Source organism: Gavia stellata, chromosome Z (genome assembly GCF_030936135.1).
Source record: "Gavia stellata isolate bGavSte3 chromosome Z, bGavSte3.hap2, whole genome shotgun sequence".
NCBI lineage: Eukaryota > Metazoa > Chordata > Aves > Gaviiformes > Gaviidae > Gavia > Gavia stellata.
Window position 1 is genome coordinate 1,737,848 of NC_082637.1, and position 15,321 is coordinate 1,753,168.

Genomic DNA, 15,321 nt, shown 5'->3' on the forward strand with positions numbered 1-15,321 from the left:
GGTGGTTCTGCTGTCACCCACCCCGCCACGAGGACGGGGTGCCCAGGGCAGCACCGAGGTCTGGCCCTGCGGCCCCGTGGGCTGCTGCTCTGCTGCTGGTGGTTGCCCGGCTGGGGAAGAGGGACACTCCGGGACCCTCAGGTCGAGTTAGAGAGCTGTGCCCCTTACCACTGGCTTCTCCTGGCGCTCAACTGCTTCAGAGCTGAAAAAGGCTTCCATTGCAGGGCTTATCCCTGGGGCGAGCAGAGGTTTTGGCTGGAAGGAGGATTGATCCTGGGTTGCCTTTGTGTGGGGTGACTCAGTAGCTGCTGGATTGCGGGCAGGAGGGAAAACAGCAGCCAGCAAGACAGAACAAAGTTTGTTTAACTGCTTGTAGCGCTGGTGGGAACCATCCCCTGTACCCCGAAAAACCTCTTCTGTGCCACGGCTGTAGGTGTCTGGGATTTCTGCTTTATTTCCAGCCTGGATAAACTGTGGCACTGTGAAATCGGGGGATGACATTTGGAGTGAGTGATTTTTTTATTTTTTTTTTTTTGCTGGCGGTCAAAACCCATCGAGGGCTGTGTCTGGATACCCAGCTCCTCTTTGCGAGTCCAGTAGAAGCTGTGGTAGGAAAGGTAGCTCGCAACCTGATTTTCCTCCTCTCTCTCATGTCCAGAACAGAGCAGCTTGGTGGCAGCCAGGGATGTGGCATCTGCTGATGCTCCTGACTTCTAGAAGGTGGAGAAGAGTAAAAAAGCGATCAGAGTTTTTATTTTATTGCTCTTTGAATTTGTAAATCACCCAAGAACTGGAGTTCTAAGTAGTAGCCCTGGAGCGCTTAAAGCTCATGTCTTAAATTTCTTTACACTTATTTATGGTTAGTTTCTAATTTAGCCTTCTGTTGCTGTCTGCCCGGGACACAAGGTAATGGTACGTGGAGATGTCTCTGGCGTGGGTCAGCTGCTGCGGATCCACCTGGGCAGTTATGTGAAGCAGCTCCGTGGGGCTCTCGGTGGGAATGGCGTTCCTCCTCCATCGCAGGGGTAAAGTTGCCTAATTAGATTGTATTAGACAACGAGCTAGTTAAGAAATGTGCTAGGCTGAGCGATCGTCCCGGTAGTGCTGCAGTACTTTGTGTTGGGCTGACTCGGCGAGCACGAGGGTTTGGCCTGCAGCATCGGTGCTGCGCGGGCAGGACTGCTGTTGTTGAGCTAAACTGCAGGAGCCCCAAGACCTTGAACTTAAGTGTTTTAAAATAAGTGCATTTTAAAGTGAAATATTATTGCCAATTATCTGTAAGCTTTGTAAAGTGCAACCACTTTGCGTCTCTGCCGCTGTGAGCCCATCCACACCCTCTGTGCCCTGTAAGTGGCTTTATTATTCCTCTGTGCTGACCTTAATTGGTTCCAGATCCTTCAAATGTGCTCGTTAAAAATCAGCTTCTCTGAGGCGCAGCTGGGAGCTCGCTGACTGCCTGGGATAGGGCTGGAAATGGGTGTCCTGAGGTACGGCCGCTCACTTCAGAGCAATGCAGCTGACACTGGATGTCACCATTGTACAGCACAAACCGAACCGAAGCTGCTCGGGACTTTATTCTCCCTGCGTGATATGGGGGAAAAAAGCCTCGTCTCCCGTCTATTCCCCCCAGGTAGTTGGTTTTTTCCCCTGAGAGTTGTGATACCGTTCAAGCTTTGTGCTGCTGTAACATCTAAGCAGGACGGGGTCAATCCTCCTGGACCCCATTAAAACCAGTTCTGCCCTGGCGTAGTCGCTGGGACCGCAGAGCCAAGCGTGGGCTGAATCCCCTGGCGCAGTGGGATTGCTGGGCGCGCTGCGATTTGGTTTGGTTTATGAACTTCGCAGATGGATGGCAAAAGTTTTGGTTTGTTCTTAGTTAAACTGCACGCGTGCGTGAGTTACTTAATTTCTGCCTGGGGTCTCTGGCCATGTATTTTCTGAAATAACATTGGGGTGAAATAGGATTGGGGTGTAGGTTGCTAGTAAAAAATCATTGAAATCTTCAGGGAAAATAATGTGCAGATGTATCTCTTTTCCCATCCGTTAAAAAAAAAAATCAGGTGTCTGCATTTTAATTTTTTTTTAAGTGGTCCTTAATGTTTGGTGCTTTAAGCTTGCAAAGCCTGCTTGGCTCCAGCATGTCCCTGAGGTTGAAATGGAATTAAATGGGATGGAATAATGGGATTATTCTCCATTCTTGCATAACGCAACAAGCCCCTTTCTTCTCTCACTTGTACAGAACAGAGAAACGCACGTATAGTGATGACTACCCTGCTACTCACTGAGCAAATAACACGAGAAGACCACGGCTCGGAGGGAAACTACGTCCTGTATGGATCCTCTTGTGCCCAAATCACCGAGGAAGCTGAATATGTGAAAAAGGTATTTCTGAAGTTGTTCCTGCTCTGTTCCTTGCTTTGCTTCAGCACGAAACAGGGTGAGCAATAGTAATAACTACTGAATGAGAAAATGCTGACCTGCGTGGCGGTATGCACCTGGAAAACCTTTTGATTTACACATCGATTCTAGAAATGCTATTTACTCCGCAGTAGTGACTTAATTATAGCATAGACGCTCTCATAGGTTGGCTTAAACCACTTTAAAACTGGTGAGGTTTTTCCACCCCTCGTTTAGGACTGCTGCAAGAGCCGCTGAAGTGGGTGTCCCCACCCAAAGTCACCGCTCTTCAGCGGCAGAGCTGGGGCTGTTTGCTGGGAGATGCGAGGAGGGGGACGCGGGAGCCTGACCGGCACTAGGGAACGTCTGCGAGCTGCGGGGGAGAGAAACATGTCCGCAGCGTGAAGTCTCAGCTTTGCCGCTGAAGTGAAAGGGTGTCTGATAAGCGGATTGATGCTGGGCTAATGATTGTCCTGGGTCCATCAAAGGCTTATCAAAAACTGGCTGCCCTGTGGAATAAGACGGGAAGATGGAAAAGAGCATGAATGAACATGGGGTTGGAGCTTCGTTGCCTGCTTTGCATACAAAGACAGCAACAAAGCAGTTAGAAACTGCAGGATGGATGCATTATAATTTAAAAACAGTAAGAGTAATGTGAGATGTGATGCATAAAAATATACCTGTATCTAAGGCTGCTGTTCAAGCTGCTGCACAGTTTGAACATTGTGCTGGTGGTACGTACTAATATACCTGCAAGGCTTTATTTGAAGCCGTTTGCTATATAGCATCAATGCTGAGCTGAGTTGTACGGCTGGGCTTGGTCCCTGGAAGAGATGCGGAAGCTCGGGAGCAGTGAGCAGCCTTATCTGAAGCAGAAGTATTGGTTGGGGGTACCTGGAGGACCAGTATCTCGGGAGGTGGAGGATGACCCATGGGACAGGCGGATCCTTGAGGTGTCAGTCAGCAAAACCCAGAGCGCCTTGGAGAGCACAGTGTGCAGTAGATTTGAGACGTGTGAAATAGCCTTGAGTTGTTCCTTTCCTGAATGCCAGAGGAAATGCAGGAAGAATGGAGTTTAATGAATGCCTTTAATGTGTAATGACGGAAGAGAAGACCTCAATTTTTTGATTTAAGTTAAAAGAAATGCGCTATCTTCATTCCCGTTACAATTAAATTTATGAAGTTGCAGAACGGTACTGTAACTTCAGAAATGTTGTGATGAATTCTTAAGCATCTCATAATCCAAAATCATTTACATGAAGCAATTACTGAGGAAAAAAAATAATATTCTGTAGTGGTGATGCCGACTCATGAAGGGCCTGGGAAGCGGTGCACTGCTTGATGCTGACACCACCATGAATAGGTAGGACATACCCTGTTGTGGGGTTGTGGTTTTTTAATAAGAGATCTTGTGAGCAATAAGACTCAGCCTAGTAGATCTGATATTTTATTTCTTTGCTCTAAGCAGCAGAGCATGGCGATGATAATATGCAAAGGCAGTTTTTCTGCATCCCAGCTGAGCCCAGGAGAGTGCTGTGGAATGAAGGCAAGGAAGGATCAGTGGGCTGAAACACAGCTAATTAAGAAATAATCGAGCACAAAAAGTTCTTTTTACAAAATGCTTACTCCTTTCTCTGTTCAGTTGAGGAATGAGGTTGAAGAAAAGCCTCGGTAGTGAAAAGAAAGTGATTTATGGTTTGAACCCTTTAAAAAGCACAGAATGCCCTTTGTAGTAGTTTATTGTTAACAAATGAACTTGGCGTAATGCAAGAAAGGCCGTATAAGTGCCGGTGCGTTCTGGCATAAATCTGACCGATTGCCAGTCGTGTTCCTTGCACATACCAGCTCTCAAAACAGACAGGAGGCAAGCACTGAGCACACATTTGTGAACACCTGTAGGGGGAAAAAAGTGGTTGAAGTAACTTAAACCCACTTTAAGCAAGTGGTTTTGAGCAAAGAGGCAGCCCCTAGGAAGCAAACAGATTTGGAAATCTCGTGTCCAAACAATTAGAATATGCTGGAGTAAGAAGTAGTTCTTTCAACGGGAAGTGTTGGACAACGTTTTCTCACGTGCATTTATGCAGCCTCACCTACAATGCAATACGTGCTGCAATAGTGTAAAAGCTAATTAATCTTATACCTGTGGAATAACACTGTAGAGAGTGGGGGAGAGCTGTTTATCAGAATTGATGTGCAGATGCTTTCCAATGAAAAGCCCTGGAGAGCTGAATGAGCAGAACACTTTAATTTCAGTTAATTTGTGGAGGTGGAGGAGCTGTGCTGGCTGCTGCCCCGTGAGCCACTCAGCCCTGACTCTCTGGAGAGCTGCGTGTCGTCTGCCTCGTGCTCCCTGCGCGAGCCAGAGATGGGTGTTTATAAGAAGCCAGGTCTTTTGGAGTCAGATTGATTGCTCAAGCTGTTTTTCTATTATTTAAAAATAATTTCCACGTGCATTTCCTCTAGCAGCTTCCTCAAGTCTCGGGCAGTAAAGCAGAGCCACAGAACAGCGGCTGTAGCTGGAGCTGCAGTCCCGTTGCAAGGACGATGAAGGAAACAGAAGAGCAGCTGCTGCTGGTGAGCAGGGAAAACCAAGTGCTGAAGATCAAGGTGCGTTCAGGGTTTTTTTTTTGAGGTTTCATATGAATATGTGTGTCTCGCAGCCCAGTTAGAGTTGTGTCCCAGCTGCTGCAGCCCGGTACTTGCTCAGCAATCCCATGCCGGAGCCTTTCCTTTGGGGAAGGGGCAGACTCTGCTTCGCTTCCCGCCTGCTGCAAACTCTTGCATTCCAGCAGGCAACAAAATTCATGTTGAAATCTGCTTCTGGGGACTCATCCCACTTGTGGCTAGTGAGACAGCACAGTCAGCTCTGTTGGTAGCTGACAGCAGGTGTATTTACAGGCAGTTGGAAGCACGTCTCTCCTTTTAAACCATCAGCCTTTGTTTGTCATGGAGGGGATGAATAAATCTGCCTTTATTTGGAAACTAAAAGGCCTGTCAGGTATTGCCCACAGGTGTTTAGGATTCCTTTTTCTTTTGACAAGGGTAAATACTGAAATTTAGTCTTGTATAGAGGGCTTATTTTTCAGCATGTGATTATAACATCACTTTTTTTTTCAAGCACAATATATATGTATCGTACAATTACTCTTTCTAGCTGGAAGCCATGAGAGAAGCAGGTGTACAGGCTCTCAGATCTGCCTCCCAGAAGCTGTATGAGACTTACCAGACTCGGTCAGAAGAACTGAGAAAAAGCCATGAGAATGAGAAGCAGCAAATACAGGTACACATCTCCCCCACGCGTGGGCATGACCATCCAGTTCAGTATCAAAATATTTACCTGGGCTCTGGCTCTCTGTGGTGCAAACTTCAACCTAGGAGCTACTGAATCTCTTCTGCTAGTGCAGTGGGGAAGTTAAATAGGAAAATTAGAAAGAAAAAGTATTTTGATTTTATTCCTGGTTCTTGGAATTGGGTCGGTAGAGTTGGCTCAGAATTCCTTTAGTCGCTGCAGCAGCCCCGTCTCCATCCATCCGCTGCGTTCACCAGCTCCCAGCACGCCTGCGTTAATGCCCTTCTTCGTCCCAGGCCTGCAACCTCCAACAAGAAGAGAAGCTCCAGGAAAGCGCGGAAAACACCAGCTGCCTTGCTGAAGGCATCAGGGAAAAATGTACCCGCATCGCAGAGATGGAGAAGCGCGTGCAAAGGATGGAGGAGGTATGTCCATCCGTCCTGGCACCAGGAGTCGGCACAGGCAAGGAGCCTGCCCTGGGAGTGCCGGCGCTTGGGAGGAGGAGTTAATTGCTTTTGGGGTTTGGGGCATGTTAGCTGTTGGAATTGGGACTAAAAAGGCTTCTGCCGTGTTAACGCCAAACTGAGAACCTTTAGCTGTAACTATAAACAGAACATGCAATTTGAGCTCCCTCTTTCAGTTATTTTAGCACTTGCTTAAAAACTGTAGATCATCAGGGACAAGTCTTAATTTGTAGCTATTAATGATTTCTACTCCTGAATAGTTGCTCTTTCACCTTCCCCCATCGGCGTACTTCTAGCGTTTGAAATTAAAACGTAGCCATCCTAGCACTAAAACCCGCTCCTTTTAACCCTCAGAAAACACCACTGTAAGCAGCCGAAATCCTGGGGAGGCAAATGACTGCTGTAGCAATCTGACGGCTGCGTGCACAGAAACTTGCAGAAAATTTCTTCTCCTTTATTGTGAATTTTCTTTGGTGGTGGTAGTTGAGTTGGAAGAAGCAGTGGCTCCATGCGTGGTATTTTCTGATGTATGCACTCAGTACTGGTCGAATTACTCCTATAGAAGTGCCATTCTAAAACTAAGTTTTTCCTGTCCTGGGATTACTGTAAACACGGGGTCAGTGAGTGCATTTCCACCCCCATCACATGCAGGTCATCTTTCTGGTACTAAGAGTTTTGTTCAGATTTTCCCCTCTGTGGACAAGGTTTTGAGAGGCGGACGTAGCAATAACGCGGTATCCCGTGGCTGCTGGGCATGGACTCTCACAAGACCTAAAGATTTTGCTAATTAAGTAAAGGAGAGAACTGCTATTTTAAGAGAGTTTGGACTTTTTCTCATGGTAAATCGGTACTGTCATCCCTTCTGGATTTGATTCAGAGAGGTCAGACTGGCTTGTATCGTCAGCTGATGTTGACGCAGGTTGATGTGGGTGGTTATTGCTGAATTCTGTCTGGTTTCAGACACTGAGTGGAACTGTTGAAGGTACAGCCAAACTTCTCTTGCTAATTGAATGACAGGAAATGTAATCTGTTTTTTATATAATTTGAATTGTTTCCTTAGGAAAAGAGAACTCTGATAGAGAAGAAAATGTCATTTGAAAAGATGCTTCAACAGATGATGTCAGGGAACGAAGACAGCAAACGGTGATTAAATGCATGTATTAAAGTGTGTTTCTTTCTTTCTGGGGGATTATTTCATGTAGAGTGCCAGGCAATCACTTGCTCAAGTTCCTTCTGGTAGTAAAATTACTCATGACAAAAGCAACTGGTTCAAAACCTGATTTACCGTGATTGCTTGAAGAAGCCAAGACAGATGTTGATGTCCTACAGCTCTCAGATGTTGATTCTACTCAAATTCCTAGTACTTTTCCTTCCCCCTTGCATGCACAAATTGTTCCCCTTTCCTGATTCTCGCGTGGAGTCGATGCTGCTTTGCTGACATTGTGCATGCAGTAGGTAAGGCAAAAGCCTTCGGTATTTATGAATTTACTTATGAACAGGAAAAATATGTCAAAAACTATGGTTTTATTTGTTCTGCTCAATAAAGAAGCCTTCATACGTGTAGTTCTGTATAAATTACAGCCACGTATACGTATCCTCAGGACCATCCTTGTTAGCAACAAACTCTTGAGCTGACCTGAGGTGGGAAAGCGGCTGGGTGGGTCAGTGATCCCTGGGGATTGAACCCAGGGTGCTTCTGCTCTCGCCTGCAGGTGCCTGGATCTCCAGAGGCAGATTTCTACCCTGCAGGAGCAGATCTACCACCTGCAGCGTGTGATCCAGGCGCAGCACCGCGGCCTGCGCGGCGTGATACAGGAGGTCAGGCTGGCACGGGCTGGCGCTCGGGGCAGGTCTTCAGGGGTCGGGAAGAGAAATGGGAGACGCTGGGCTCTTGTCTTAAGCATGTATGCTGGGGACAAGCAGCTTGCTCATCACACTGTGCCCGCTTTTGTGCACCCCGTGTTCAGATATCCACACTCATTTCAACATTAGGATGGAAATGGCATCACTAAAGATGGGGTTATTGTGGTGGAGTCAATGATTTCAGGCAGACCCCTGAGTTCTCCTAGAGCGTTCCAGGGGTGAACCTGGCTCCCTGCTCCCTGCCGTGCTGACCCAGGGATGCTCTGCCGGAGGCACCCACCCTGCAACTGGTTTCATGTGAAGTCAGTGAAGCTGCTCCCACGAGCAAAGCCAACAGGCTGACATCCTAGAAAGGCTGCAACAGAATTCAAAGCAATCAGCCTGCTTCCCAAAGTCACGACATACTGTGACCTGTTTTACTTACTGCTTTTGAAGGTCTGAACTCCTGCTGTACTCCCCTCGTGGAATGATTGTCTTCTCCCATCCAGCTAAAGCAAGGCCTGGTGCTAATTAGCTTTTGTAATCCTGTTTCTGTACATATGCCAATGAGGTAGACTTGTTATCCTAAGGAAAACGCGACACCATGTGTTGAGAAATTGTTTTATAAATTGGTCAGTCAATTAGTTTGAGTGCTTCTGTGGGAAAAGACTAGTGACTTGATCTGTCTGGTGAGACGTTGAACACTGTGGCTTAGTTCAACACAGAAATGTTTTTCACGTATTAAGGTTTCAAACCTCTTACAAACTTTATTTCCTAACTCTCAGGCAGAGGAACTGAATAACAAACTCAGAAGCCAAGATAAAAAAATAGAAAACCTGACGGAGAAGCTGACTGCATTGGAAGCACAGGTAAAGTTGGAAAGTAAAAAGGTATATTGAAGGGAGAGAGCAAAATTAGTTCTCTGCAGTCAGGGGGCCCTTCACACTGCTGGACTTAAGTCAGTATGACACTGTTGGGGTGGTATTTCTTTGCACTACATCTTTTACTTGGTTTAAAAAAAAAAAAAAAACCACAACACAAAAAATTCCCCCACCCCACCCCGGAACCTTTCTGGAAGAGCGGCAGGTCCTAGCTGGCATCCAGGCTCAGCTCTTGTCTGCTGTGCTACACTGAGAGGGTTTATTTTATTTTTTTTCCTTGCAGAATAAAGAACTGAAAGACAGAGTGGAGTTCTGGTCTGGCCAGCCCAAGACTAAAGTTTCAAAAGCCGTCTGGACAGAGTAAGTACCTCGGGAAGTACAGCAGGGCACAGGAACGCCTGAGCCCGTGGCTTTTGCAGGCCACCTCCAGTGTCCCCGCAGGGGTTTGAGTGATCTGAGTTAGTCCTTGCTGGAAGCAAACTTCATCTTGCAGTGATTATCGTCTCTATAAAGGAGAGGAAAAACACAATCTTTGCTTCAAACTTAGTAGCTGGTGGTGTGATGGCTGTAGCCAGAGTCCAGACTCCCACGCAGCCATCCAGCTCAGATGGGGCATGCTCAGTGTATCAACCAAGGGCATCTGCAAAGCTTGTGCATCCATTCAAGATTAAATGGGAGCCTTTCCTGGGGGATACAGTCCTTTGCTGTAGTAGATCTGGATGCAAATTTCTGCTCTCAGTTAGCAGAACAGGCATTTGAAGTCTGCTCCTCCATATCTAGGGCCATAGTTACAACCCTCTGACTTGTTTCATATATGGTTGTGGGGGGTTTAAGCCTGGCTTGGGCAGGTGTCTGAGTGATTGCTGCCTTCCTGTGCTTCACTCTGCAGCACCACGCGAGATTTTGGAGCTTTTGGAGTATCCCCTTACCGGCTGCTCAGCAGGCTAAGGAAGCAAGAGAGCTAAAGGAACAACTGGACATTTGTCTCCTGCCTTTGTCAGAAGGACTCACCTGTGTGTTGCAACCTGTAACTGCTATGGCCTCTTTGTTACTGCAAAGCACCTTCAGCGCGTGCTGCCTCTCTGTGAAAGGTGGTGCAGAAGCAGTGCTGCAGAGCTGCATTTGAAAGAATAAACCTGGAAACAAGGCAAGAATTGATGAGGCAGGCGGTGAGCTCATGAATGCCTGCCCAGCCTGGACAGCAAAGGCAGCTCCAGCCGTGCCTGGGAGATGCTGCACCGCTGGACCAGCTCCCCACCTGCGCTCCTGTATGAAGGGGCTCCCACCTACACAGACTGCAGCAGAGACTCAGTTTAACTGCTACTCTCATTTTTAGGTAAGATTATAAAATAAACCTTCAACTACCTGGAACGTTGTTACACTTGCCGCTTTCCCACCTGCTGTTGTAGGCTGGAGGGAGCACAGGGTGGAGGTGGAGCAGTGGCCCTGCCCTTTTGGGGGGGGCTCAGCTCTCCTCCAGTGTTCCACCCCACGGGCACAGCATGTTTTAGGCATAGCAGCAGCATAATGTCAGTGTCCTCAGGCAAGGAGTCAGCAGATCCCTTTCTGGGTTAACCTGGCTCTTGCTTTCCTGAAAACTTTCCATGGCAAATGGTAGATTTTCTGCCCATGTCAGTGGGAGTGTGAAGTTCCTCCTTGAGTCTTTCCTCCAGCTGAAATCCCCTTTGGAGGGGAAAGCAGCTGTTGCAGGGGTGAGGGCTCTCTTTTTCTCCCCCTTACTATGGGAGAGGTGCTGTGGTGGTCAACATCCCGGGTCCAAAAGAGAGCTAAACGGTGTCCCCAGGGGAGTGACAGTGGCTTTGCACACTCACATTTACCTCTGCACTGTGGGACAGAGGGAACCTGAGAACAGCTCTGGCCCTGGTCTGTCTTCTAATCCCTGACCTGCAGACAGAGCAGCATTTGGAAAAAAAAAAGAAAGTGTTGATCCTTAAATAAGGCTTAAAGGTACTCACTTGAAGTTTGTTCCTTTTCTTATCTAACTTTAGATACATTATTCATACATGGTGTCACTCTGGGATTAACTGGGTTAAGGTGCAAATAAAAGCTTGGCACCTGCTTAGTACCGGGGTGAGGCAGGTTGTCTGTGTTTCAGCAGGCACCAAGGGAGCAGGCAGGGGACAGCCTGCTCGCTTATACTTACTTACTTACTTAGTCACCATTTAAGAGGGTGAGAGGGTGAGCTTTGTAAATTGTACCATTTCCCTGCCCATTCTGACCACCAGGTCAGTTCTTACCCATCCCTCGAGAGAGAGAGAAACCGAGTTCCACCTGAAGTCAGGGTGCCAATGGTGAGTGCCATGGGGCAGGCTGGGTGCTGACCCACAGTGAGGTTTGCAAACGCACCCCAAGCAACCCTCAGCCAGCCTGAAAAGCCCCGCCTCTCTTTCCCCGGTCTTCCACTTGTTTTCCTAAGCTGCCAGATTGCTAATGCTGCATAACTAGGCTGTACCTCTTTCTTAGGGAGAAGCCTCTGTTTGCCCCTAAAACAGCTGAGACACCGGATTTAAAAATGTACTTTTATTCTGAAAATAACAGTGCAGAAACTGAGTCACAGGATACATTCCTCAGCTGTATTACACAAACCCAGACACCAGTGAATCAGTTGACAGTATGTTTTGAAGCCACGGGTACTTTGGTACAACAGAGTGACATTAACATCAGTAAGTAAGCGCCATGGTCCAATCAAGGGGCGTCTATAATAAAAAATACTATTTGTGTTCAAGATGACAGTTTCAGTCACACTCATAGCACTAGGCATAGCACAGATCTGTTAAAGACAAACATAAAACATGCTTACAGTAGCATAACAGAAGGAAACACTTAAAAGGTAACTGATACAGGATGCTTAGTGTTTATCCAGAAGGTGAGAGATAACTTAACAAAACCAAAGAAGAACCATTTAACTTCCATAAGTAAGTCGACTAAGATACAACAGGCTTTTTCTAATATACACTTTGTCCACTAAGCCCTATTGCACGAGGAGGATGGGCAGCTTTAGGGTCTACTTTCTAAAGTTCTAACTAGGTAACCATATGGAACAAAAGCACATAGCAAAGAATCATTTCCTGTGTTGCCTTTAACTAGTTTAGATAGAAATAATAGTAATAAATTAGAAACAGATCTGCCCAGCATTTAAGATAATAGTCCCAAGTCAACAGCATCCTCTGAAAAAAAAAACCAACCCACAAGACTTATCCTATAGGGGTGTATGGGTTTCTCTGGGGGAAGGGAATTTATGTTTAAAGTAGAAGAATTATTAAGAAAGGAAAGAAGCTGTGAAAATTTGGCTCTCTCGTTAAAGGTGCCTCAAGCCAGGTCTCCTAGTAATCAGGTAAAAAACTTCATTTTTACAGCTTCACATCAGTTACAACACTTTTTTCTCCTTGTCTTTGTAAGAAAGATCAGAGCATGGTCTGAAACTCCTACAATGTTCATAACTGTATAAAAATAGCAGTCACTTGAGGTTATTTTTATGCTTGCTACTTTTCTTCAGTTATAGTGCCAAGAATACAGCTCCAGAATTTTTTTTTTTTTTAAGTTTAGGCTGAAAACTTTAGTTATATCCATGAATTGAAGTAGTTCTAGGAGATAAAACCTCTTACCTTGAAACAGTCCTAAAGAGTCACTATAGAGTAGGTATCAAAATCACATCTTTCTTACACAACTTTTAATAACGTCTTTCTTACATGATCCGATCCTTTAAAATGTAAACGTATGTATGACAACCCTTTATACATTCAGAATGTTAAATAACTGTTTTCTGAAGGCTACATCTTAAGGCAATCGGTTTTTATAAAGTTACCAAGACAGCAAGGAAATGGCAGCTGCTCTCAACCGCCTTTTACTACTTCATACCCACTGCCAGTCTCAGCCATGCGAGCAGTCAAATTGCCTATTCCTGCCTTATGTTTCCTCTTTTTAAAAAAAGCACGTTTCAGGCACTCAAACCCCCTCTTTTTTTTCCTTTTTTTTTTTTTGTTAAGAGAAGCAAATACCTTTCCTCTTGCAAATGTCTATAAAAAGCCACAGAAGGCAAAGGCTATAGAAAAGACAAGAATTACTTAAGCCCCTGCTACCGGTTTTCTTTAGTGCCACTACCTCTCCTAGGGACAGGCGGGTGCTGAGCTGGACACCAGGCTCAGGACTCGGCCGGGGCTCCAAGCTGGCTCTGCCCCAGCGCCCTGGCTGGAAAAGGAGATGATGAAGTGGGGAAACCACATCAGCCAGGAGCTGAGAAACGAGGATGTGCTGCTCTGCAAGGGCAGCCTCAAGCAGCAGCCCTCTGCTGTAACTGCAGTTTGGTACCTGCCAGGGTGGAGTGGGGCCCCTGGCTGAGCGGAGAGTCACTCCCCTGCCAAATGCTTTTATTTGGAAGTGAGTCATTAGAACAAGGAAAAAAAAAAACCGAACCCACACATTACAAGCTGATCACAGATAAAAATATCTCATAAAATGAAAGCAGAAGCTTAAATGATTGTGAAGCCTAAAATATACAATGTGCCACATGCTATCTCCTGACCCTCAGACGTTTCTAAACCTCTCGTGGCTCTGAACAAGCATTGCTACCTGTCAGCAACAGATCCTGTAAAGACTTCTGGAGAGCACCTGCTTAAGCATCTAAAAACTTGAAGAATGCATTGAAGAATGGTCGTTAATGCTCTCCTGGCCTTTTTCCATTGATGGAATAATTTTCTTCATGGCTGGACAATATTTAAATAATAAAAATAAGCTCATTCACATCTGTACATTCATGGAGTAGGTACTTCTGTGCAGATTTTTTCATTTTTTAGCTCTAGTTGTTTTGCCCTGACAACAGCTCCTTACTTCTCAGAGACACTCCAGACCTAGTTCAGCCAAGCACTTACTTACTTACACACAAGCTTAAGTAACTTCTTAAACTGGGCTCGCTGGTAAACACTGTAAACATTTAAGGGCATTTCTCTTATCTAAAGCATGTTGCTTCTAGTACCACTTCTATCCTGCCATTTCCAGCCAGCCCTAGGTATTCCCACACCTCCATCTGTCTCTGCGGGTAACTTCTTTTATTCCTGAGGATGCAAAGCAGCACAGGACCCTGCCCTGGCACTGTCCAGCATCTCCCCTTGCCCACCTGGCAGCAGGGCTGGCCGAGGCACCACAGTGGCATACCGTAAACACAGGCAGTGTAAAATTCACTGCTGGAGCGATCTCTACAGCCAAAGAGGTACTTTCAATGTATGCATCAGAAAAAAAAAAAAAAAAAAATCCCATTTGACAACAGCATATTTCCTTTCTTGCATTCCTAAAATGGCCTCGGCACTACTACTCCAAAGCGAGGGGCTGGGGAAGGTGAGGGCAAGGTCAGCAGAGGATGCCAGAATAAGAGCAGCAACATCAGCTTAAAGACATTCCCTGCTGACCGTAAGTTTCATCACTCCTCTGAGTATTACCCCCAGGGTCTGAAATCACTAAATGTCGCAGTTCATAAACGGAGCAGCAACACCAGACTTACTTTGGCACCACACTTTGGCAATGCAAATATTTAGCAATGGATAAGGGAGACATTTCTTCCACCAAGACACACTGAGCAGAAGACTGCAACCGAACAGAAGGAGCTGCAACCAAAGGATCACTGTAGTACCTACAGCCGTAAGTCAGCACTCCAGCACTACTCTAGCACAGCATATTGCACATTTTTACATTCATGCTTAAAACTGAGAGGACTAAAATACCTGTAGATCAGGAAGAAGAATGGACTACGGTAAGCTCTAAGGATGAGACAAGAGGTATAACGCAATTATGCTGTACACGTGAGTTAACTGGGACACACCAAGAGGAGTAAGGGAACAGATTCAACAAGGAGTCAGGTAACTTGAACTGTCTTGGTAAATGTCACGGCCTGAGACGGCTGCTGGAGACGAGGAAGGCAGAACTATGCAGAGAGAAAAGGAAACCAAAATTACTCTCAGCGTAAGATCCCGCAAGACACACTTCTGAAGGACCGGCATTACCGTCACTTTTGTCAGTGCACAGCACTGTTCAGTTCAGAAATTGCCACACACACTATGCAGTAAAGTCTGCAGCAAGAGCACTTTACTGGGGGGACGCTGGAAAACTGAAATAAGGTATTTCTAAAAGAACACAAAGAGACCTTGAGAAACCAGTGCCTGGACTGAAATTCAAGACAAAAGTGCTAGAATACCTGTACTGACATTTACTTTTTAGTATCACCCTGGATAAAGTATCATAGGACCTTCACTCCCTCTCCAGCCCTCATGTGGGATATCTAGTAGGCTTGCAAACAAGCTGTATTTGTGCTCAAAAGCAAATGCTTAACTTCCAATTGAAATACGTATCATTCTGCAACAGCAGAATCTGGATTCAAGTTCTAGTGGGATGGGATGAGCCTATAGCCTACCAGAGGCGTTAAGTGAAAGCAAATTCG

At 46.1% G+C, this 15,321-nt stretch overlaps 1 protein-coding gene across 1 annotated transcript; it reads left to right on the forward strand.

Annotated features, from left to right (window-relative positions):
* Nucleotides 1-494: 494 nt before the first annotated feature.
* Nucleotides 495-9,838, forward strand: CCDC68 (coiled-coil domain containing 68). The gene is made up of 11 exons (XM_009811553.2): nt 495-506; nt 1,044-1,101; nt 2,240-2,382; nt 4,864-5,004; nt 5,552-5,677; nt 5,983-6,111; nt 7,211-7,293; nt 7,863-7,968; nt 8,778-8,861; nt 9,157-9,233; nt 9,763-9,838. The coding sequence occupies exons 1-11, from the start codon at nt 495-497 to the stop codon at nt 9,836-9,838; spliced, it is 1,035 nt and encodes a 344-aa protein (XP_009809855.2).
* Nucleotides 9,839-15,321: the final 5,483 nt, after the last annotated feature.

Bases quoted from the DNA above. Each gene is read 5' to 3' on its own strand.
- CCDC68 (XM_009811553.2), top strand. The intron at 2,383-4,863 runs GTATTTCTGAAG...TTCCTCTAGCAG, and splicing joins AAGCTGAATATGTGAAAAAG to CTTCCTCAAGTCTCGGGCAG. The intron at 7,294-7,862 runs GTGATTAAATGC...TCTCGCCTGCAG, and splicing joins GGGAACGAAGACAGCAAACG to GTGCCTGGATCTCCAGAGGC.